The sequence below is a fragment of the Prionailurus bengalensis genome, chromosome D1 (assembly GCF_016509475.1).
Source record: "Prionailurus bengalensis isolate Pbe53 chromosome D1, Fcat_Pben_1.1_paternal_pri, whole genome shotgun sequence".
NCBI classification, from domain to species: domain Eukaryota; kingdom Metazoa; phylum Chordata; class Mammalia; order Carnivora; family Felidae; genus Prionailurus; species Prionailurus bengalensis.
In genome coordinates, this window is record NC_057346.1 from 25,355,874 (window position 1) to 25,378,231 (window position 22,358).

The 22,358-nt window shown below is 46.8% G+C and overlaps 1 protein-coding gene across 7 annotated transcripts in view; it reads right to left on the bottom strand.

Moving 5' to 3' along the window:
- Window positions 1-9,880: 9,880 nt before the first annotated feature.
- ETS1 (ETS proto-oncogene 1, transcription factor) overlaps window positions 9,881-22,358 on the bottom strand; it is a 131,936-nt gene continuing 119,458 nt past the window's right edge. For all 7 annotated transcript variants that reach the window (XM_043579799.1, XM_043579793.1, XM_043579794.1 and 4 more), the window contains 2 exons: window positions 14,929-15,047; window positions 9,881-13,974 (listed from right to left, as the gene is read on the bottom strand). In XM_043579799.1, the coding sequence (XP_043435734.1) occupies window positions 13,759-13,974; window positions 14,929-15,047 (335 nt within the window). In that variant the 3' untranslated portion in view covers window positions 9,881-13,758. The remainder of the gene's footprint in view (window positions 13,975-14,928; window positions 15,048-22,358) is intronic.

A 22,358-nucleotide genomic window follows, 5' to 3' on the forward strand; every position in this document is an offset into this window, starting at 1 on the left:
GATGGCTCCATCATTCTCCACCTTGTATCCGTGTGTGCAAAATGGCAGCTGGGGAGAGGAACCAGAAGGACTGAGCCTCACTCCCCACGCCAGCACCAACACTGCCTCTTTTGTAACAGGGCCGGGCTGTGCCAAATTCTCTGCCAAAGGCCAGGCCCCAGGCTCAGTGGGGGCTTCCTAGTTTCCATAGCTCATTCATTTCTGAGATCTTTGGCCGAGTTGCATCATGGGGGGCTAATTACTGCCAATTGTGGAACTGTTGTGTTCTACCTTCTGACGTAAAAAAATGGTTCTGCTGGGAACTGGGCTAAAACCAACATACAACCATTTATTCCACACTTGTTAGGAAGCCACCAGGAAGGCCTAGCCAGAGTGGTTTTTAAACATACACACTCAAACCTTCTTTCCCCTTAGAGCCAGGAACAGCCAATCAGTGATTGTTTTGAAAAACACAGGCTTACCTTCTCAGCCACAAGGGAACTTTCTCCGACGGGCAGTGGTAGGATTTCATAGAGAAGGAGTTTCACCTGAAACCCTTGGGTCCTCCTGAGTTTCTCAGCAGAAGCAAGATGAGAGCCGAAAAAGCAAAACATTTCTTGAGTGCTTACTATACGGTAAGTACTATTCTAGGCACTTAATATAAATTAATTGATCCTCAAATTCTACCTGTGAGGTGCCCTCGTTGTGATTTTGTGGAAACGGAGGCTCAGAGAAACGATATCTATTCCCAAAGTCACATCGTTTATTAAGCAGTGGAGTCAGAATTTAAACTGAGATCTTAACTGATTGCAAATCCTGAACTTTCGTCCACCATAAACAGAAATCTTGCTGGCCCACAGAAAATATTCCTTTAGAATAGTCATCTCCAAACTTTTCTGACCCCATATGCCCATCAGGAAATATCTTTAAGCACCACCTCTAATACGTGCATATGTATTTATAAATCAGATGCACTAGTTAATATCTATCAGAATTGATTGATAATACAATACCCCAGGGCCTTAATTCTCATTCATGACAATAATCGTAAGTCTATATTTAATATCATGTTGATAATTTGGACATCTTTCTACCAAATCTAATTAAATCATTGTTGTTTTAACTTCAACATGTGACCGACAAAGAATTTGTTCCAGGAATAGAAGTAATCTGGTTTTTTTTTCTTTTTTTTCTTTTTTTTTTTTTTTTAAGATATATTTATTTTTGAGAAAGAGAATGTGAGCGGGAAAAGGGCAGAGAGATAAAGGGACAGAAAATCCGAAGAGGGCTCTGCACTGACAGCAGCAAGCTCGATGTGGGGCTCGAACTCACGAGCCCTGAGATCACGGCCTGCGCCAAAGTCAGACGCTCAACCGACTGAGCCACCCAGGGGCCCCTGGCTTTTTTTTTTTTTCTTGTCTTTATGTGCCTGAATTGTTACTGAATCTGCAATCCAGTTTCATTGCCGGAGACATTGCAAGCCACTTGTCCATTCTGTGAGGGTTATTTGGTTAAAATTAGATATTCTGGTTTATAAATCTGCTCATTGTGTGCCTTGTACACGGTAACACACCAGAATATGCTAAAGGAGAAAAAAGAAGAGCACCGGAGTAGACCCCCCCTTCTACATCACATAATTCCTACTTCCCCCCATCATGCTTGGAATATGTGCAGATGACCCAAGGCAGCCTGACTGGAGGCATCAGGGTCCATATGCATATTCAATATTAGTAAATAAAAATGCATCGCCTATATTTAGACTAAAAATAAATATGCCTCGAAGTTTTAAATGGTTTCTGCCGCACCCCATGCCGTCTGTGCAGTTCCTGGAGCGGGCAAGACCTCCCCGGGAGACCCCTGCCCTCGAGGAGGCCGATGCTATATTCCTGATGCAGATACAGAAGGCAGAGGGGTTGGATGAGAAAAGCAGCCTGTCAGGACGTGGGGAGTCAGTGCGTGGGGCTGGGACCAGAGGACGCCCAGCTGGAGGACCACACGAAACACTCTGAGCACAGGCAACAGAACAGCTCCGGGGCGTGAAGGCCCCACTAGAAGTGGGTTCTGGGCCATCCCCGCACACTTCCCCCCCGCCCCCCCCACCCACCCCACCCCACCCCCTGTTCTGAGGAGGGCCCATCGGCTCCAACAACTTGGTTTTCTAGATCTCATCCTTTCTGAATCCAGGTCTTTTGTAGGCCTCCCTCCTAAATGCTTGAATACCAGAATAAATGGAAACACACGCACCAGCACAATGACCCCTTAAGGTTTGTTTTCCAAGATGGAAAATAAAGGCATTTCAGCCCTTCCATGGATAAAAATAACTTGCCGTTGATTTTGAAATCGGTTTCCTTTGTCTCCCACAGACCAGCCCCATACAATGGCACTTTGTGTGAGAACGTTCGGCAGGGGCCGGCCAGGCCCTGCTTCCTTCTGCCGGCCAACGGGAGGAGACGAGAGGTGGGCTCGGAGCCCAGCCCTGGGAGAGAACTCTGGGCAGGCCCAGCGTTGTTGTTGGACGTCATTCAGAAGTCCCCGCTCCACCGAGGGGGGAGTCCAAAGAGGAAAGCAAACAGAGCAAGGAGTAGTGGAAAATGCTGAGTCCTGGAGCTGGCCGGAACAGCATTTGTCTTTCCACGCTCAGAGCCAGTCTCTCTGCCCACCTGCTGCCGCAACAGCAAGCGTGACCCACAGCAAGCAGGGAGGCCTGGGCACCCAGCGTCCCGTCCAACGGCTGGGAGGGCAGGGAACAGACACTCCTGTCTCTTCAGACAGGACCCCCCAGAGCCCTTACACTGAATGCTGAAGTCTTCTCGTCCGGGAATCAGGGAGGAAAAAGAAAAAAAGGTTCTCAAGGGAGAAAAAGACTTTCTTGAACCGTAGTTGCAGATTTACTGATAACTCCCACTTACCCAACACTGTTGTGTTGAACACCAACAGATACGAATTGGCAATCACCGTATCAATCCTTTAGGTTGGTATTATTATTCCTATTTTTCTGGGTGAAGGAACTGAGGCACAAGAGAGGTTAAATCACCTGCCCAAACCACACAGCTCGAAAGCGAACGGGGCTAGGACTGAGTACCGTGCCGTTTTGAGTCAGAACCTGTGTTCTTAAATGTGACTGCCTCTTGTCTTCAGCCAATCACATGCATTTTCTCTCCAGGAATAAGAGATAGGAGGGGCAGAGAAAGGAAACTCAGATGAAGAATGAAGGGAATGGGTGAGAAAGAGAGAGAAGGAATCACCAGGGACTAGAATAATAGAAAGACTTTAAAAAAAAAAAAAGGCAGGAAGCTGTCAGTCCAGGAGAAGGCGTGTGAGGCCAAGGTATGCACATGGCAGGAAAAGCTGGGTTGAAAATGGAAGCCATGATGATACTGGCCAGACACCTGCTCTTTCGTAAGCCCCAAATAGGACTCTGGAAATAATACTCAGAGATCACTCAGCAAATGGGGCTCAAACAGCTCTCAGGGAGGCTGGAGAGCAGGCAGCTGGAGAAGAGAAATGAGCACCTTCTCTTTCTCTTCCAATTACAGCCTGGGGTGGAGGCAGGTGCCCAGGGCTCCAGGGAGAGATTAGCACCCTGATGAGAAGAGACAGCCTATGTCAGCCCAGCGGGGAGGCCTGTCACATCCATTTGTAAGCTAAATAGCTCTTGTCCTCCCAGCAAAGAAGGGTAGGAAGGAAAGAAGGAAGGGAGGGAAGGAAGAGATAGGTTATTGGTGGCCTGTGTTTGGAGGGACGAGCCCTTGACCCTCATCAGACACATAAAATTGGGTTTAGAGTCAGAAGACCTAAGACCTAATTTGCCCCTGTCACGGGTTAGCAATGTGATCTCAGATAAGTCACCTACACCCTCTTACCTTAAATCCTTTATCTATACAATGAGAGGATTGGACTTTATCTCCAAGGTTCTTTCCAGATCTAAAATCTGTATAACGGGGGCACCTGGGTGGCTCAGTCAGTTGAGCGTCCGACTTCGGCTCAGGTCATGATCTCGCGGTCTGTGAGTTCGAGCCCCACGTCAGGCTCTGTGCTGAACAGCTCAGAGCCTGGAACCTGCTTCAGATTCTGTGTCTCCCTCTCTCTCTGCCCCTCCCCCACTCATTAAAATAAACATTAAAACATTAAAAAAATAAATCAAAAATAACATTAAAAACATTAAAAAAATAAATCAAAAATAAAATCTGTATAATGGTGACATTGTGATGAAGGACAAGGCGCCTTGGCATACAGCCCCCTCTATCCCTCCCCACCCCCCACCCCGCCCCCACCCCCGCCAAGTCCTGTTCCTAGCAGTGACTCACCACCCATCCACACCGACCAATCACCCGGTCCTAGCAATTCCATTTCGCAAGTACCTTTCTGATCTGCTCGCTGCTGATTCTCTCGGAGGGCTCTCTTCTGGAAAAATAAAGCCATTTTCCAACTGCTCTCCTTGCCTCCATCCTCGTGCCCTCTGATCCGTTCTCTGATGAACAGAACTATTTTTCTAAGCAGAGATCGGATCACATGACTTGGCCTGCAGGAAGGTCCTCGGGCTTCCACCTTACCCATCGCAGGGGACACAAGGCTTTGAATCACCTATCCCTTCTCCCTCTCAGCACCACTCACCACTAGTCCATTTGACCATGCGCACTGGTTCCACACTATGACTTCCAGTTTCTCAATCCGTCCATGAACTTTCTCACCTCTAGGCTTCAACCTGGACCTCTTTCCACTTTCCACTTGGCTGATTGCTACTTACCTTCAGGATATAAATTCTTCCAGGCTGAGTGCTCCTCCCAGACGTCAAATTACACTGTTACTGGCACTGGATGCTCATTCTCCCTTTACTTGTCTACAGCCTCAATTTACGAAGAGCAGAGTAAGGTAAGAGTTGTGCCTAAATTTTCCTTAACGGTTTCCCTGATATTGAACCCAGTGCCAATGGCAGGTCGTCGATGAATGTTTGCTACCTGAATAAATCTGTTTGGTAGTATCGTCACATAGCGTACCTTCTGGCAGTCACATCCTGCTGGAAACCTTCCTTCACCCCAGGAATCTTCGGTTCCCAACCTGAACGTGCGCATTTTGCAGATTGTTGGAATCCATCAGAACTAATACAAAGAACTGTCGTTATCAATTCCGAATCAACTACGGTCAGCTTGAAATGAGGATGTGTCGTCTGGAAATTGGATGAGATCCAATCCAGTAGAGAAAGAAGGATAAGGGCTGGGAGTACATGGGGAGAATCAGATCTACCTTCTAGTGCCAGTTCTGTCATTAATGGGGTGACTTTGGGCAAGTCTTTTGGCCTCTCTGGACCTTGAGTTCACGCATGCCTTCCTAGTTGAAGAGGCTGGACTAGATAATCTTTAAGGCCCCTTTTAACTTGAAAATGTAGAAATTTGAATTATGGCGTTCACTCTTTCATTCATCAGCTTCTAGGCCATTAATGGTTTTTATAAGGAGACCATATAAAATATCATCAAAGTGGAAGGAACTGCTGTGAATTATCCCAGTGGGTAGACACTGGGACTGTCCCAGCTATACCAGGCTCTGTGGTCACCCTTGTCTTAATTCCATCTTTGTTGGCTGGGTTTCAGGCTTTTGGCTGTTGTTTGTGGTGGCAGAGAAGACAATTTGGAATTTGTGCCAAAGCCTCTGATCTGGGATTTCAAGCAGGCTGCTCACATGGGTGCCCAGAACAGCTAACAGATTCCTCCCCTCCCCTCTCACCGCCATCATGCAGCTGACCCACCTGGTTCCCCTACCTGCTCCTGAGCAAGAAGCCTGAGCCCAGAGGAGCCCATCCCCTACCCCAGTGGTCTAAAGTCAGTGAAGAAACTACTTTAAATCCCCATGGGCTCATGGACAGCTTTGCTCCATCACTCTGAAAACTTGACCACAGAGAGAACAGATCCCTGAATGAAATATCTATTTACCCTCCAAACACAGCTCGTTGTCTTTACCATCACTCTTACCTTTCCTCTGATACGTGTAAACATCTCAAATAAAAGGTGCAGTGGCTGGACTGTAATTGTAAACTTTCTGATTCCCGTGGAAACTAGAACACATGGGACAAAATCAGTCTACCCGAGAAGTAGATTAGTAGAGAAGATTCCCCAGTTCAATCACTTTTGAGGTTCTGAACTTGTATTCCCCTGACATCTGTAAGAGCAAGGACCGATTCATATGAGCACAACCATTCCCAGAGCCTTTTTCTCCTTTAAGTTCGTTTATTTTGAGAGAGAAAGCAGGGAAGGGCAGAGAGAGAGAAGGAATCCCAAGCAGGCTCCACGCTACCAGCGTGGAGCCTGACGCAGGACTCAGTCCCACGAACTGTGAGATCATGACCTGAGCCAAGAACAAGAGTCAGATGTGTGACCACCTGAGCCACCCCGGTGCCCCCCCCCAAAGCTTTTTGAAGTTCCCAGTCCCATTTCTCATCTCTCCTTCTAATATTTGGAATATTCTTGCCTCCAAAAGGCAATCCCAGATCAAAGCCAATAGTCATCATCAATTTTCTAGCCTTGTGAAGATTCTTGCCACCTCTTCAGGCCACTTACTATATCCAGGCACATCTGGAGGACAGCCCTTCTAAGGGTAGAAGAAGAGTTACAGCTGAAAGTTCAGGATTTGCCTGTGGAAAGATTAAAACTGGCCTGCTCCTGCCCAGGGTCAGTGGCTCAGTCTCACAGCATGGAAGGAGCAGAGAGAAGGTAGTGGTCAAGCTATCTCCTGACCCTCTGTAATTCCCACAAGTGGCTGCTGAAAACCCCCTTGGTCTTCCACGTGGCATCTCATGGAATGACCAGAGCTGACCTGACATCAAAGCTCTGTAAAAATGCCGTGGCTGAGAGAGCACTAGAGCCTGAGTGGCAGAGATGAGAGATTAGGGACAGACTGGGAACTCAAAAGGGCTTGGGGACTGCACAGCATGTCATGAGACCTGGGGGTCATTGTTGATTCTCTAGTGCTGCCATGGGCAGATGATCATCACTATCGTTACTTTGGACGTCAGCACACGGAGAGAGACCAGGCAATTGAACGAAACCGGCTTTCTCGGGATAGAAATATTTTCCAGGAAAAGGGAAAAGAGATCAGAACATTGAGTAAAAGAGGAAATGGCACTGGACAAGGGGCAGGGGCAGAGCCACTTTACTCCCAAATTTGCAGTTTTAAATTCTCAGTGAATGGTTTGTACCTCAATTTTGAGCCTTTTCAATTTTTCACCAATGGATTGGCACCTGCTTTCATCAGAATCCTTAAATCTCTGCCTCATTGCCAGAGGTGCTAGGAAAATGCTTTGCTCTTTGTTACTTGTTGTTCTTAGGGGAGGGTTCTCATAGTACGGAGGGATTCCAAACAGCAGTGAACAACCAGCCGCACGCTGAGTCTATTTACCCATAAAATGGCAAGGGCCAGCTACCCAGGTCAAGTTTCCCTATAGCCGAGCCAGAGAAAGGCCTCTGTCCAACTGAAAATGCATTACAAACCACCTTCCCAAAGCTACCACTGGGAAAAAGCAGAGGTTAGAAAGCTGGTTGTGGAAATGGAAAAGCTTCCTCATGGAAAGAAGACTGCCCTTGTCCCGTGTTTGATGTATGAGGTGTACCTCCTAGTAACTGGGGCTGTGGCTCCCATGGATGGAGGGCCATCAGCCAACATCATCAGAGGAGACCTTTTGGAGCTGCTGGGTGGCAACGGGACGTAACGGAAAGAACAAGGGCTCAGACGTCAGAGGGTGCTGATGAATGTGATGACCTCTTGTACTCCCTTCCACCATAGGTTCTAGAATAAAATGGGTCTCGTGCCAAGTAAGCATAGATCCTGAATAGATAGCTTCATAAGGGTCACCAAGTCAAATTCTACAGGGACCAGGCAGGAGTGCAAATGTGTGGGGCTGACCTAGAGACAGAATAGGAGATTCATGTTCACTTTGAGGGGCACCTACTCCTCGGTGTCCATGGGTGCCTGCTACAAAGGAATGCCGGGATTCGAAGACCACCCATGATTGTCCTGCAGTACACTGTTCCGCGGAGCTGCATAGGTGAGTCCCAACACCATGAAGGCCAAACTGAACATCTTTATGGTGCACAATTAGCCCACGGTCGGCCCCCATGTAACTTCTCGTCTACGTGGCCTGCCTCATTTTACCCAAAGCACAAATCACAATCCTTTTCCTTTTTAGGTTAGAAAATTACACCTCATTATACAGGATTTTTATCTATTTGTATGTGTGGCCTGAATGTTACAATTTGCTCCAAAGCCATAGCGGTGGTGAGCCAGATTAGCCTTGGGCAATTACGTTATCCCTTAACCTCCTGAAAGCCTGTCAAATCTAGAGATTTTTGATGACCATCTTCTCTGAATGACTCCCCCTTTTCCCGCATCTCTACCCTCACCCTACCCTATTCCTCCAGGTCCTGTAGTTGTTTTAGAAGATACTGTCTCTCTGGCCCCGCTGCTCCCACCACGGCTCCAGTATGGTGGTCTTGGCAGTACCATTAAGAGAAATCACCCAAACCAAGTTGTCTGAGACTTGCCCTCTAAACTCTAGCTCCTAGTTTGAGAAACAGAGGTCTAAGCTTATTTCATTCAAGCATATCTTGTATCTCTTAACCTGGTCAGCATTAAATCAGATTCGTTGGGGGAGAAGAGCAACTTGGCACCAAAGGAAAGCTCTCTGACCTACTCCTCGACTGAGGCAGAAATCTATTCTCTGTGTAGTGTTTATTCAGGGGAGATAGCTCCGATGGGGCCTCAGATTGGCTCAGGAACTCCGGCTTTGCTTGGGATTGCAGCTGAAGACTAAACCATATAAGGACCTCAAGTCACCTTCCCAAAGTCTCCCAGGGGGTGGTGGTGGCTTGTCTGAGGTGTAGGACCCAGAGCCCCCCTCGTGGCCAGTCCAGCGCTCTAACCACTAGACCACACAGTCAGCGTTCAGCATGCACTCAGCAAACCTCAAGCTCCAGGCCTGAAGAAATAGATTTTCCAGAAACAGAGCTCTCTTTGTGAACAATTCAGCAAAAATTCTCTTTCCAGCTGTGACTTGGGATTCGTGTTGCAAATGCTGGTGTTAATTAAAAACATCCACCTTCTACAGTTTCAACAACAAGAGAGGAGTTCCACGCAGGATGTGTTCCCAAGCACTCGTCCCCAAAGCACTTACAAATATGATTTTATTTATGGCATGGGCTGCTGGGGGTTCTGACAGATTATCATCATTCTCAGTTTTCAGTCCCAATGAAAGAGTTGGGGCCATGGAAGTGAATGTGATGGGTCCAAATTTGCACAGAGCAAAATTAGTTTCAGAAGAAACCAGAACACTGTTCATGTCCAAAGCACCAAGATGTTCAACTTTTTTTGTTTTTTTACTTATTAAAAAAGGGGAGGGGCAGAGAGAGGGAGAGAGGGAATCCCAAGCAGGCCTTGCACTGTTAGTGCCGAGCCCAATGTGTGGCTTGAACTCACGAACTGTGAGATCGTGACCTGAGTTGAAATCAAGAGTCGGATGCTTAACCGACTGAGCCACCTGGGTGCCCCATCTTTCTGTGTTAATATCAGGAACTTTATCCAGTTGAAATCAAATGTTTATCTGTTGGGTCATTTAAAACTTGTTTCACGTGGCTCTTAGTTCCTTCAGACATGAGCAAAATGCGTTGTGAAAGGCCACGGACATCCAGCTAGGATGACACCATATTATAGTCAATAATTGGGGCCTTACTTTATACTTCCCTGTATTCTCTCATTGTAAGTTTATTAGGAAATCTTTAGCTGAACTGGTCCTGAGATAGTGAGATCAGCGAGACTGAACTGCATTGATTTCTTCCTGTGCTTGTCTCTGGTTGGTGAGTCTGTCCCGCTTTCACACATGCACCAGACAGGAAAGAATCGAGCCAAACCCACATTGTTATGAATGAATTTCTTTGTTTTTAATCTCACACAGTTTAAAATACAATATGAAATCAGGCTACAGTATATAAAAAACTCTCCAGCAAAATGATGTGCCAGCATCAGCTACTAAAATAAACAAACAAAAAAACTCCCCCGTAAGAAATTTTTTTTGCATTTTTTAAAAAAAAAAAAAACACATAGACACTTACATCGCTACATCTCTAAGCTACCTCAGTTCTGATTTTTAAAAAGCACCTGCTTTTCCTTTTTTCATCTTGCTTTTAAATTTTCAGCTTTTAAAAAATATAAATTATATGAAAATACAAGTTGGAAAATAGTCAAACACAATATAACATCTTTTTCACCCCTATACTTCTCAGCTTAAAAAAAAAGTATTCTTAAAAAAAGTTCAATAAATGAGGCAGTATTCCTGATAGAGATAATTTCATTTTAATATATATACTTTATATATGTATATGTATACATATATTTATGGTTCCTTGAAATTTCTTTGGAATGTAGATATGAATTCAACACATTTATATAGACCCCAACAGAAAGCAGCATGCACAGCATGACTAGAACAGAGAAGGTATAATTTTCACCACGAAGATTAGGCAGGTTAATGCTTTAAAACCCAGAGTGTTCATCTCCAAAGTGAGGAAAAGCATATCTGATCTTTGAATGCTACCTCTGATCCCCAAAGCCACAAAACCAGGGCTCTGTGTAGGGAAGTCCCTCCCCTGCATGGAGAAGGAAACAAAAGTGACCCTGAACCCTACAGCCAAAACCAACATGGGTTATGGCATCTCCAGGAAAATAAGGGTTTCACCAGCTAAACCAGATTTGCCCATCCTTCCTCTGAAGTTAATGTGTTTTTAAAAAGCATAAATGCAACAATTCTGCTACATTTCCAGTGTATAAACCACCCACCACTCTTCCTGGGATGGTCTCTGGCCTCTGGACAGAAGGAGAAAAAGCATCTGGCCAGATCGACAAAGCTGTCTTAACTAGCACACTATCTACAAATACTGAAAACGGCCGACCTCGAGAGAAAGGCATCTTAGCAAACAAGCGGGCTGAGGAGCATTAAGGAGGCACTTTCTTATCTCTTATCTGCTATGGAATGATTGCAGGACTTAGACACACTCACACAAGGGGAGTTTTCAGCACAAATTTAACAGGAAAAGTTGATGCACGGAGAAAGTGATGTTATGCCTGGTTGCGAACAGCAAGCAGTGACCGATGTCCCGCCTTGGTTCTACTCTTGCCTGTTCATTACTGAAATGTGGAAAGACTTAACTGAAAAACTCAGGTATTATCTCAGCTGTAGTTTTGCATGTCTGCAAGCACACACACACACACATATACATGCACACACACACACACACACACCTTTGCCAGTGCCCAAGAAAGATCACATGATCTAAGAGAAAACAATGTAGTCTGACAGTTCCGCCTAATACTCCCTGAGCAGCTCCTAAAATATTTCGAGAGCTTCATTAAGGCACCTGCATCCGGAAGAAGATCAAAATACACAGCTGGGCCAATTCTGCTTTTGCTTTCCAAGTGGATGCTCTGATTTATCAGTATGAGGAAACTCATGAATCACAGAGCTAAGTTCCTGATCATTCAGGGTCTGTAAGAGGACCTGGGAGTAAACAATCCACGTTCTCGAAGATAAGCCAGCAGGTAGTTAGTACTTCCAGTTTCTCAGCCAGATCCCAAGAAGGGCTAGCCCCTGAGAAACCCACCTAAAATGTTTCTTCGCCTTGCCCACTGGTCCGCGAGAGCTACCTCTCTGTCATCATCCTTTTAAATCAGGTATCTATGGGACGCCTGGGTGGCTCAGTCGGCTAAGCATCCGACTCCGGCTCAGGTCATGATCTTGCCGTTGGTGAGTTTGAGCCTCACGTTGGGCTCTGTGCTGACAGCTCAGAGCCTGGAGCCTCTACAGATTCTGTGTGTGTGTGTGTGTGTGTGTGTGTGTGTGTGTGTATGTGTGTCTCCCCCCCCCCGCCCCTCCCCCACTTGCACTCTGTCTCTATCTTTCTCAAAAATAAATAAACACTTAAAAAAAATTTTAAATCAGGCATCTATGGTGGGGGGCCGGGGTTCAACTGTATTAGGCACTTTTCCTCACTGGTTAGATGCTGGTTTCCCGCCCCCCTAAAAAATCCACACATTTTTCAGACCACCCTTCACCACTGCCCCAGGTGATTAAGTTTCTTGTTAAACTTTGGAGGAGCTAAAAACTATAGTTTTTAGTATAGCATATTCGAATCTCACAGACCACCTTATTTTTCCAAGCTCCTTTTCTTATGTTTCCTCTGCCTTCAAGTCGTTTCTCTCTTCTGCAGTGATTACCCTTCACTTAACCCTGATCCAAGCACAGGGCTCTCCTAGTGTCTGCACTGTTCACTCTGCATGCACAGCCTCACCTGACGTCTGACTCAACTAGCTCAAACTCTTCAAAGGAAAGCCTTGTACTTCTCTCAAAGATGGCCAAGCCACATTTTTACTCCTATGCAACCCTAGTCTCCAATGTTCCCCAAACTCAGTACATCTAAATGGCTTTGTCTGACACTCTTCAACTCACGTCACGTCTGCCATTCCTCTTTCACTCACCAGTTGGAAAGCTGTACATTTCTCTCTACTGAGTCATGGGGGGGGATGGGGGGACGGGTAAGCAGTAAGTATGGGATGCCGGGAAAATCAGACATAAAGGAGGAAGTGTAGGGTTTGCAATGACATGCATTCAGGACTTACTTCTTAAGACCTGAGGGGTAATGCCCGTGCACAGAGCTTTTCTTCCAAGTTCTGTATGTTACAGGTATAGAACCCATTAAGAACCAAGTCAGTCCTCCTCCTTCGATATCCATTCTATGATTTCAACAGTGCTCCTACATTTACTGGGGTCCAAAACCAGGGCGGCAAAATACATTCAGTTCAAAGACTTAATGCTTCTTAACTCAACGTTAAGCCCAAACCCCGAGAATCCACTAATGACAAGTAAGTAGAGGGGTGTGATCAGTTTTTAAAATACAGATGAAATTCACATGCACAGGTCTCTTGTACCCAAATCAGCATTGTTTTTTTTTTTCCTTCATATAGAAGTCACATGAATTTGGGATCCCCGATCTGAGTGACAGCACTTTGCGTTTCCAGTGGGGTCTATATAAACAGTTTCCTTTCACTGTGACAGAATCCTCAGTCGGCAAATAAAAACAAACTTGCATGAAACCGCAATACTGAGACCACCTTAGAGCTTAAGACGATTTTTTAAGAAAAAAAATACTGGCACAAAATTTAATAAAATAAAATTTTAACACAAAAACAGTTTTGGCCCCTCCCCACTGAAGTCTATCTTTGTTTTGAAAGTAGAGTAAAAGGTAAATAGTCCTTGGTTTTTAGTGCATCCCCCAAACAAAATGTTTTATCCCACCTCCCTCTTTTTTGCCCTCCCAGACCTAAAAACAAAAGGAAATAAATTGTCTCTCATGGGTCTCATGACTCCTGACGTGTCAACTTCTTTTGCTAATAGGTCCACCACTCGAGACGCATTGTTTTCACGGATGAGTTTTAAAAGTAATGGGACACATTAGTCTCCTCCCTTAAGCCAGATTCTTCAAGCTTCTTAAGAAGACCCTTCTCTCTGTCCTGAAAATTTGCTCAAGAATTTCTTGTCCCCCCCCACCCCTCAAGTCCTGGCCGTCCTTTTCCAACTGCGCACAATTGATTATAGCTGCAGCCCACTTAGCGCCCACCCCTGAATGTAAAAAAGTGAGTTCTGGAAAATTAAAAATAGAATAACAATTAAAAATTAAGAGTCCGACCGATGTGGTTGTTCTTCGAAATGTCTCAGCAGAGGTGCCCCGACCCCTTTGGTGTCCGTCACTCGTCGGCATCGGGCTTGACGTCCAGCATGGCGTGGAGTTCCTCGGGCGTGTACCCGAGGAGGCTCTGCAAATCACACACGAAGCGGTACACATAGCGTTTACCCGCCGTCTTGTGGATGATGTTTTTGTCATAATAGTAGCGGAGGCCGCGGCTCAGTTTCTCGTAATTCATCTTAGGTTTGTTTTTCCTTTTTCCCCATCTCCTGGCCACCTGAAATTAAAGGGCGAGAAAGGGGTGAACACCTACAGGATATTCCAAAGAGACGTGTTTATATGCCTCCATATGTACTCATGGGGACCCATGACGTTCGAGTAGGACCGATGGAGATTCCCGCGCACCGAAGATCTTTTTCTCTGACCCGTCTCTTCTAAATTCCCACTTTCAAGAGCTGGGCAACAATGGTGATCAAGTTGATTCTTTAAATTAATGAAAATCAACCGACCCTGTATCTCTATGTGATAGAGTTACCTGATACTGAAAGGAAGAAAAGACCAACAACACTAGAGACTCTCCTTTCCTTATGTTACTGGCAGAGTATCCTTGCTTTGAAAGCGTGAAATTTAACGTGAGCGACTGGAGCAGAACTAAGCTGCCTTTCATCCAGAGGACACCTGCTTTTCATCCACAGGAAGCCTTTTTCCTGTACTGGGGCACCATTATCTACCGGGGCACCATGTCTCATGTCTGCCGGGACACAGCTATCGTCTCTCTTCTTCAGCATCTTTGATTCTCTCTTGATGTGGGCCCAGAGCAAGCACTCAATATGCACTTGTCGAATAAAATAATGAATGGAATGAATGAACTGTAGTAATCCTCGAACACCTCTTGAATTGTCCGACCCCTTCCAGATTCACAGAGCCACAGGGCCAGAACACATGCTAAGACATATTTATGAAGGGCCTGCTATGTGCCAGGCACCCCTTGCGCATCGTATCTGTGAGTCCTGGAAAGCAAGTGGGCATTGTGGGTATTTTCTCTATTTTCCAAATGATACCACTAAGGCTCAGGCAGGCTACGTAACTGGCCTGACCGAGGTCACGAAGTACCCAGGGGCAGAGGTGGGACTGGAATCCTAGGACAGGTCACGCAGGCCCACATAACCACTTTCCAGAGTTCACCTTCCGCCCCCTCAACAGGAGTCCTCACAAGTCGATTCCTTCATACCTCATCTGGATCAGAAAGCTTGAATTCCCAGCCATCTCCGGTCCAGCTGATAAAAGACTGACAGGATTTATCAGTGAGTAATTCCAGAAGAAACTGCCACAGCTGGATTGGTCCACTGCCTGGAAACACAAGGCATTGTGAATCATTACACCAGATGCTCAGCACTGCCAGCAATGAATCCCATTTTACGTGTCCCTCTTGCCTCCTCTCCAGTCCATCCAGCCTAGAGAGAATGGAGGCAACATACAGCACAAGTGTTGGAGGAGGTGCTAAGAGTTCAAATGGATTGAAAGGTGAAAAACTTTCTATCAAAAACAAACAAACAAACAAACACAAAAAACCACACATAGTATACCATGGTCTTATCAATCTCATCTTGATTGGCTTAAAGGTCAGTCCATTTTTGTTGCTACACAAACTCTAGAAAGAAAATACTGGATCTGTCCTCTGAGATATCCTCAGGCAGCACAATCTTCTCTGCCTTCAAGAACCAAGTCATTATTTTTGCCTTAATTCGTAATAAGGATATTAACTAAGGAATATCTTTGCCAGTTCTAATCTGAAGTCAGAGCTCATAAACACTTCTCTGTATCTGAGAGTTCTTGGCCCCTGATTTGTAAGTGACAAGGATTGCTACCCTGGGGCCATCTAACAAGGACACAGAAGTTAGATATTCTTTAGTCATAAGGTCATAATATTCTCCACCACCATCCTGTTCCTCCAGGCCACTGGCAGGCACCCAAACTAAGAAAAGAGAACATCATTACTTTGTAAGTGATTAACCTGCCACCCACGAAATCCTCACAGGTGAGGTGAGGACTGTCTCAGAAATTCCTCATGGGTTCACTATATTCTAACTTAAATTTTTTTTAATGTTTATTTATTTTTGAAGGGGGGAGAGAGAGAGAGAGAGAGAGAGAGAGAGAGAGAGAGAGAGACAGCATGAGCGGGGGAGGGGCAGACAAGGAGGGAGACACAGAATCCGAAGGGGGCTCCAGGCTCCGAGCTGTCAGCACAGAGCCTGACACAGGGCTCGAACTCATGAGTTGTGAGATCATGACCTGAGCTGAAGTCGGACGCTTAACCGACTGAGCTACCCAGGTGCCCCATAGTATACTCTAACTTAACACACACACACACACACACACACACACACACACCCCTCTTATCTTAGCCATCAACACTGCCAAGATCTTAGTTCTATCAAAAGCCAAGGCATACTCTGATACTCAATTTATCTTACGCTAAAGGACTTCTGCTAATAGATTTCCTTTTAAGATCACTTTCTATTCAGATATGACAATGCTGCCAGTGATTCCTATCTAATTTATGGGTGTAGCCAGAGAAACAGATATGGGTTCAATTGTCCCTGCTGCTTGTTATATGTCTACACTCACAACACCATCTTAGAAGCCATCTGGCAGAGCAGGGCTAGGAAAGACCCAGTCTGTGCAGATGAAGGAAGCCAGGGACACTCTAACTCATACAGAAAAACTTGACTTGCTAAGGCCCTCATCCTTAATCTGAGCTTCAGATTCATCTGATCCAAAGTAAAGTGAGATTCAATAGAAAACAAGCTTTAGGTTCTCTCTGTCAAAAAAGGCAACGCTCTTTATGATCTAGAAGGGTGATCTCTTGTTATGCCTTATACTTCTACAAGGTATGTTCACACGCATCATTTTGCTTACTCCTAAACTCCGTCCCCTGGCTCTCTCTATAGGCGAGGCACAACAGGTCTTACTATTTCCATCCTATTAAGGCAGAGAAAGAAAAATGCTCAAGAAAGCGATGTGACTTTGCTCCAGGGCGCAGTGAGAAAATGGTGGTGCGGGGTCTAACGCCCTGGCCTGCAGACTCACTCCAAGTACCAGGGCGACAGCAACTGGCATGGACTGTTATTAAGCAACCAAAGAAAAGGCCACCCCCCCCACCCCAGTAACGGCCTGCGGGGGGCGAGTCTCAGTGTCCTCAGCACAACCCAAGCTAAATATGGAAGATGGAACAGCTCTGCCTTATCCTTCCAAGAATGCACCTGGAGCTCTTCAAAACCATCCTGCAAGTAACACCTTATGCCGGTTCTAGAATACAATGACTCAGTGGGCCCTACAAAATAACCGGACGTTCAAAGAAACATCCCAGAGTGTGACACTGGTAAAGCCTTAGCCTCTCCTGTTTCCCTGTGCTGTTAAAACACCATTTCGGATGCAACTCAGACACATTTGCAACTTTCTTGGGAGGGGAGTTCAAGTTACTGGCTACCACTGCCTGCCTGGGCTCATGGGCTGAGATGTGACATTATATGAGGAATCTGTTGAGAAGCCATCCTGGTGGACAGGCATTAAGTGAACAAACCTCTGTTAAGAAATGCTATGGAATTTCTGGCAGTGAAGAACTTCAGAATCCTTGCAAAAGAACAGATTTCTGGAAGAGGTGCAGAATGGCTCCATACCCAACAGGACACCACTGTCTTCCTCTTATTTTGAAGAGAGACATAACAAAGGAAAAGTCAACTACTCCAAAGCTAGGCAAATGAGCCCTGGAGTCTGCAGCCCTCTCCTGGGCCAGACCCATACAATGTGGACACAAGACAGAGACAGGAGTTGCTTCGAGACCCTGGACAGAAAAAACTACAAGTGAGAGCTGTTAAGCTGTTGCACACCTACTGTGCACGATACTACGTTTGCTGCTTTATGCTGATCTCATTTATTCCTTACAATCACTCCAGGGAGTAGATACTATTACCAAATTTGCTTTTACCATTTTTACGACAGGGAAAACTGCTACACTGTGCGGCTTGTGTCCACTGGCCTTGTCCAAGGCCATTCAGAAGTAAAATGGCCGTGAGTGGAACCCAGGCAGTCTGGCACTCCAAACCCCTTTGCCTCGGTACTGCTTTGCCATTAGACAAAACAACCCAGAGGCTGGCATCTAATCAGCCTGGCTGGTTGAGGTGACCACATGATAACATAGCTTTTAAAAATATATATATATATATATGTCTTCCTCACCTCTCACGGCAGACACAAGACACTGGACGGCCAGTGGTTCTCCAGACGATCTGACCATTGGTGACCTTGGTGTTCACCTCCACAGGTGGTATTTCCAGCCCAGTGAGTCAGTCCCCCTCCCGGTAACTATTAGGCTAATGTTACTTCGCTATCCCTCCCTCCCTCGGTTGCCTCCAAACCTCTTTCACACTGCTCATCTTAACATCCCTTTGGGGAGTGAAGGGCCAGTCACACCAAGCTGAGGAAGGGAAAGGAAGGACATACCAGGTTACTTCTACTCAGGCAAGTCCTAGTCATTGGCAGGGAGCTGCTAGCCTGTTCCAGGTCCCAGAGAACATATCACAGTCCCTTGCCCTTGAGATGGGGCAGCCAGAAAGTGCAAAGGGGGAGTTTAAGTCATGTCGGCGGAACCAGTTCAGAGGCAGGGACGTCAGACAGAATTATTATTGCTGTTTTTCCTGGCAGGGCCATTTCCCGAATTGAAATGTCAGAGGCGCGGGTTCTATATGCCTGCTCCAGCTCTTTCTCTGTGTGCATTTGACCCCCGTCTGCATATAACGGCCGGGTTGGGTGGTGAGCAGGGTATATTCTTATCCGCGGGTCTCCTCTTTTGCTCATTGTGAATTTTCCTCTGTTCACAAGGAATACAAAACTGACACATTTAGGAACGCGGAGCCCAGGTCATAGGGGAGGGGCTCTCAAACTTCTCTTTTGTCTTTACACTAAAGGGAGGAAGGGAGCGTAAAGAGGTAAACCAGATGTCTAACAACAGCACAGACACTCGAATGAGGAGAAATGTCTCTGGGGGACGTCACAGCAAGGAAGTCAAGACAGGGTGATGTCAGCTCAAGCCTCCTTCCCCCGACTCTGGGAGAAAGATCGTATAAGCCCACCCAGCACTGATAGGCACACACAGCCTTCTTGCCGTGGCTTTCCTGGAGTGGCTGTTTCCCCCTTCGGAAGGCTCGCACGTGGTACCAAACGAAAGGAATCCAGGAGACCCCACCCACCCACCCCCCGCAAGGTTCCTCCTGTTTGCTGATTCCCAAAGTGCCCTTTGGTTTCGGGGAGCCATAAAGAGGAAGGACGTGGAATTATTCTTCCGGCTAGAAACGCCTGGTCAGGGCAAGCATTCTGGTCTCGGGGGGGCGGGGGGGGGGGGTTCGTTCCCTGGCCGGAACCAGAGGCCAGACTTAACACAGGAGCTTGCTTCCACAACCACGTGTCACCTTCATTTCAGATCTGGGCAGGCACAGCAGGGCCACCTGAGGGAAGCACACCTCCGGGAGGCAGCTCTAGGGCTGGAATGCATGGTGGCCCCCTGCCAAGAGCATCCACATCTAGGCCCTGGGGAACTGCTGAGGCCCCACAATGGTTGAAATGCTGCAAGGAGGCCAGCGCTCCCAGAGACACATCTCCCACAGGACATTTCTGTATTGCTTAGCATAGCTCTGCCCCATCTTGCACCTCCTCTCACCCCGGGCCCAGCCCCATCCACCCACCCAACTCGAAGGTGCTCCCAGTGACCTCTGTCCCAGGGAGCAGAGGATGGTGCTAAGAATAGTACCAGTCATGGGAAGGGGGAGTTCACAGACTCAATGTGACTCACAATGGTGTCCCTGTCTGGGGCCCCCAAGGCAGTCAACGGCGTCCTTCACCATGCTGCCCTGGGGTGTCACACATCAGGAATCCGGTGGCATCACTGGGAAACTATGCTTCTCAAGTAGAGACTCTCAGCCACAACAACAGAGGGGTCCCTGTTAGAAGGGAGGCTCTCGGCAAAGAAGTGCAGGAGGGAGGGCCCCACACACGCTCTCGCTGGGCCTGCACACCCCCCAGCTCCCTCGCTGGCTGCAGCAGGGGGATTTCCTCAGTTCCTCACACTGCTTTGTTCTTCTCAGCTTCTGGGCCAGAGGAAGGTACAACAGTGACAGTCCTGATGTGAAGAATGTGATACGATCTTTGAAGCAGAGGTATCAGGTGGGGACCCTCAAGGCTTACTTCAAATCCAAGGCACCAATCTACAATTTTTTGAGGTACAGCTTCGAGTAAATTCCTACTCATTCTGGTGATGTGTTAAGTCCCTTCTCCTTGTCTAGGAACTGGAAGGCCTGCCACATATCTTGATGAGGGCTGGTTGTTAAAAATCCCCTTCTATTTTTGTTGTTGTTGTTGTTGTTGTTGTTCCCTTACTCTGAGTCTAAGAAGTGAGCAACTGCAATTTTTTTTAATGTTTATTTGTTTTTGAGAAAGAGACAGACGTAGCGTGAGCGGGGGGGGGGGAGGGGCAGCGCGAGGGGGGAGACACAGAATCCCAAGCAGGTTCCAGGCTCCGAGCCTGACATCACAGAGCCCGACGCAAGGCTCGAACTCACAAACCTCGAGATCACGACCTGAGCCGAAGTCAGACACTTCACCGACCGAAACACCCAGGCGCCCCAAGAAGTGAGCGACTTAGATATACGGCAGTGGGCTAGGACCAAATTTCAGTAAGATTCTCCTGGTAACAATGCCTTCCATCTGCCAATCTGTCAGTCGATTTCTTCTCATTTTCTAGCTTTGGGGGCTATCTGCCCAACGGACTCACTGCTAGCGAATAGGACCCAGGATTGGACTTGAGTTTTTCCTTTTCATTGCCACCGCAAGGTCTCACCCTGTCATCTGCGCCCCAGCACGAGGCTGACATATCAGAGCTGATTTCCATGCAGACAGAGGTCAACACAGAGCAGTCGCTCTGTCTGATAGCCGTCCATTATGGTGCATTTATACCAAGGCCGTCAGCTCCAGGCCCATCTCTCTCATCACTAGAATATATGCTCTGAGGACACACACTGTGCTTCTTCACTGCTGCAATCCCAAGCCTAGATGGTGCCTCACCGGCAAATACCGACAATCAAAAAGCTACCTGCTGCCGAATGACCCCAGTTGTTGGCTTGCTGTGCGCATGGACTACCCCTCGTTGATCCTTATTTTCTCCATGGCAGGTATGGCTTCTCAGACCAGTGCTCAGTAAACATTTACTGACTTGTACTGCTCAAACAATCCTCCTCTGAAGAAAGGGGTAAGGATCTTAAAAACCACCCCACCTGCTTCTCTCTATTAAACCAGATCTGGGACTAATCAACATGAGTGACTCCCGGGCTGTTTCATCAACATGTTCCCCAAAATAAAAACGACCACACCGCCTGCCCTTTGGGGATTGATTTGCTACTTTGAGAAGTTAATCTCTTCAGCTTGACTCTAAAAGTCAAATCAAATACCTCAGTGTGGGCAGGACACCACATTTATTTTAACCTATGAAACTCTCATGGTTGGTCACCCTTGCAAAAGGGCAGACTCTGCCCTAAGAACACACATCTGGCAGGTGGTCCTAAAACAGAGGAACGGGCCTGATGGGCCCCTCCCTTCCACCCAGGTGTCTCTACCCACAGCCAAACGATGATGGCAAAAACAGAACCCTCAAATCCAGAAATGACCCATCTGTTCACAAGTCTTATCTTCCTCTCCTACTACTGCAAAGGTGCCCACCTCTGGCAGCAGACGGGGTGACCCCAGAGCCTAAGCATCACACCCCTTCCTGTCAACCCCCTTCTAAGCTCTTGTTCACGAAAGATTCCAAAATGTCTCTATTTCCACGAAGTCCTTACGAAATGAAGTTGAGGAATGACCAGGAAACATCCTGACAGTTTCTTGCTCTCTGGACCCAACACCACCTGAGGCAGCAGACATCTTCTGCCTGAGGATGAGTAACTGCTGGGCTGTTTGACAATCAAAGCACCGGGAAGATTTTTAAAAGAAAAGGAAGGGCAGAGATTGCTTGATATTTTGGCTTGGCTTTCTGTCCAAAAAAGGTATCTTTTCCCCTTTTTTTTTCTGAGTTACGCCCATCTCTTGCCCCCCAACCCCAACCCAATCGCATCTCACCTCCAACATGATCTAGATATGGTACGTTCTATAACTCGCCAACAATGCCTTGGTTTAATGAATCACATGTTCTATCAGTGAGTTCCCATATCAGTGCCTAGAAACTCGAGGACAGCAGTTGGGGGATATAAATTCTAATAATTCAACGCACAACCACAAAGAACACTCTCTGACAGGGGCTGGAAAAATACACTCCACGAACATAACGCACAATAACTCCGTGAACTTTATTGCTGAAAGAGCCAGTACCTAACAATGGAAGCAAGTTAGAAAACCGCTCTCAAATCAATTAAAACCAGCCTTTGATGTCAAGTCCATGTCTCTGGCACATGAGACCAAAAGAAAGGAGAATTTCAAAAAATTAAAAACAGACAAACGTGTCAGGCGGTGGCGAACCGAGAGAGGAGAGCAGAGAGCATCCTACGAAATTAAAAAATACATAACATATGCCCATGGGATGCCCCAAGTGGGGAGTTCAAGCATTCGGCACTTCCCTGA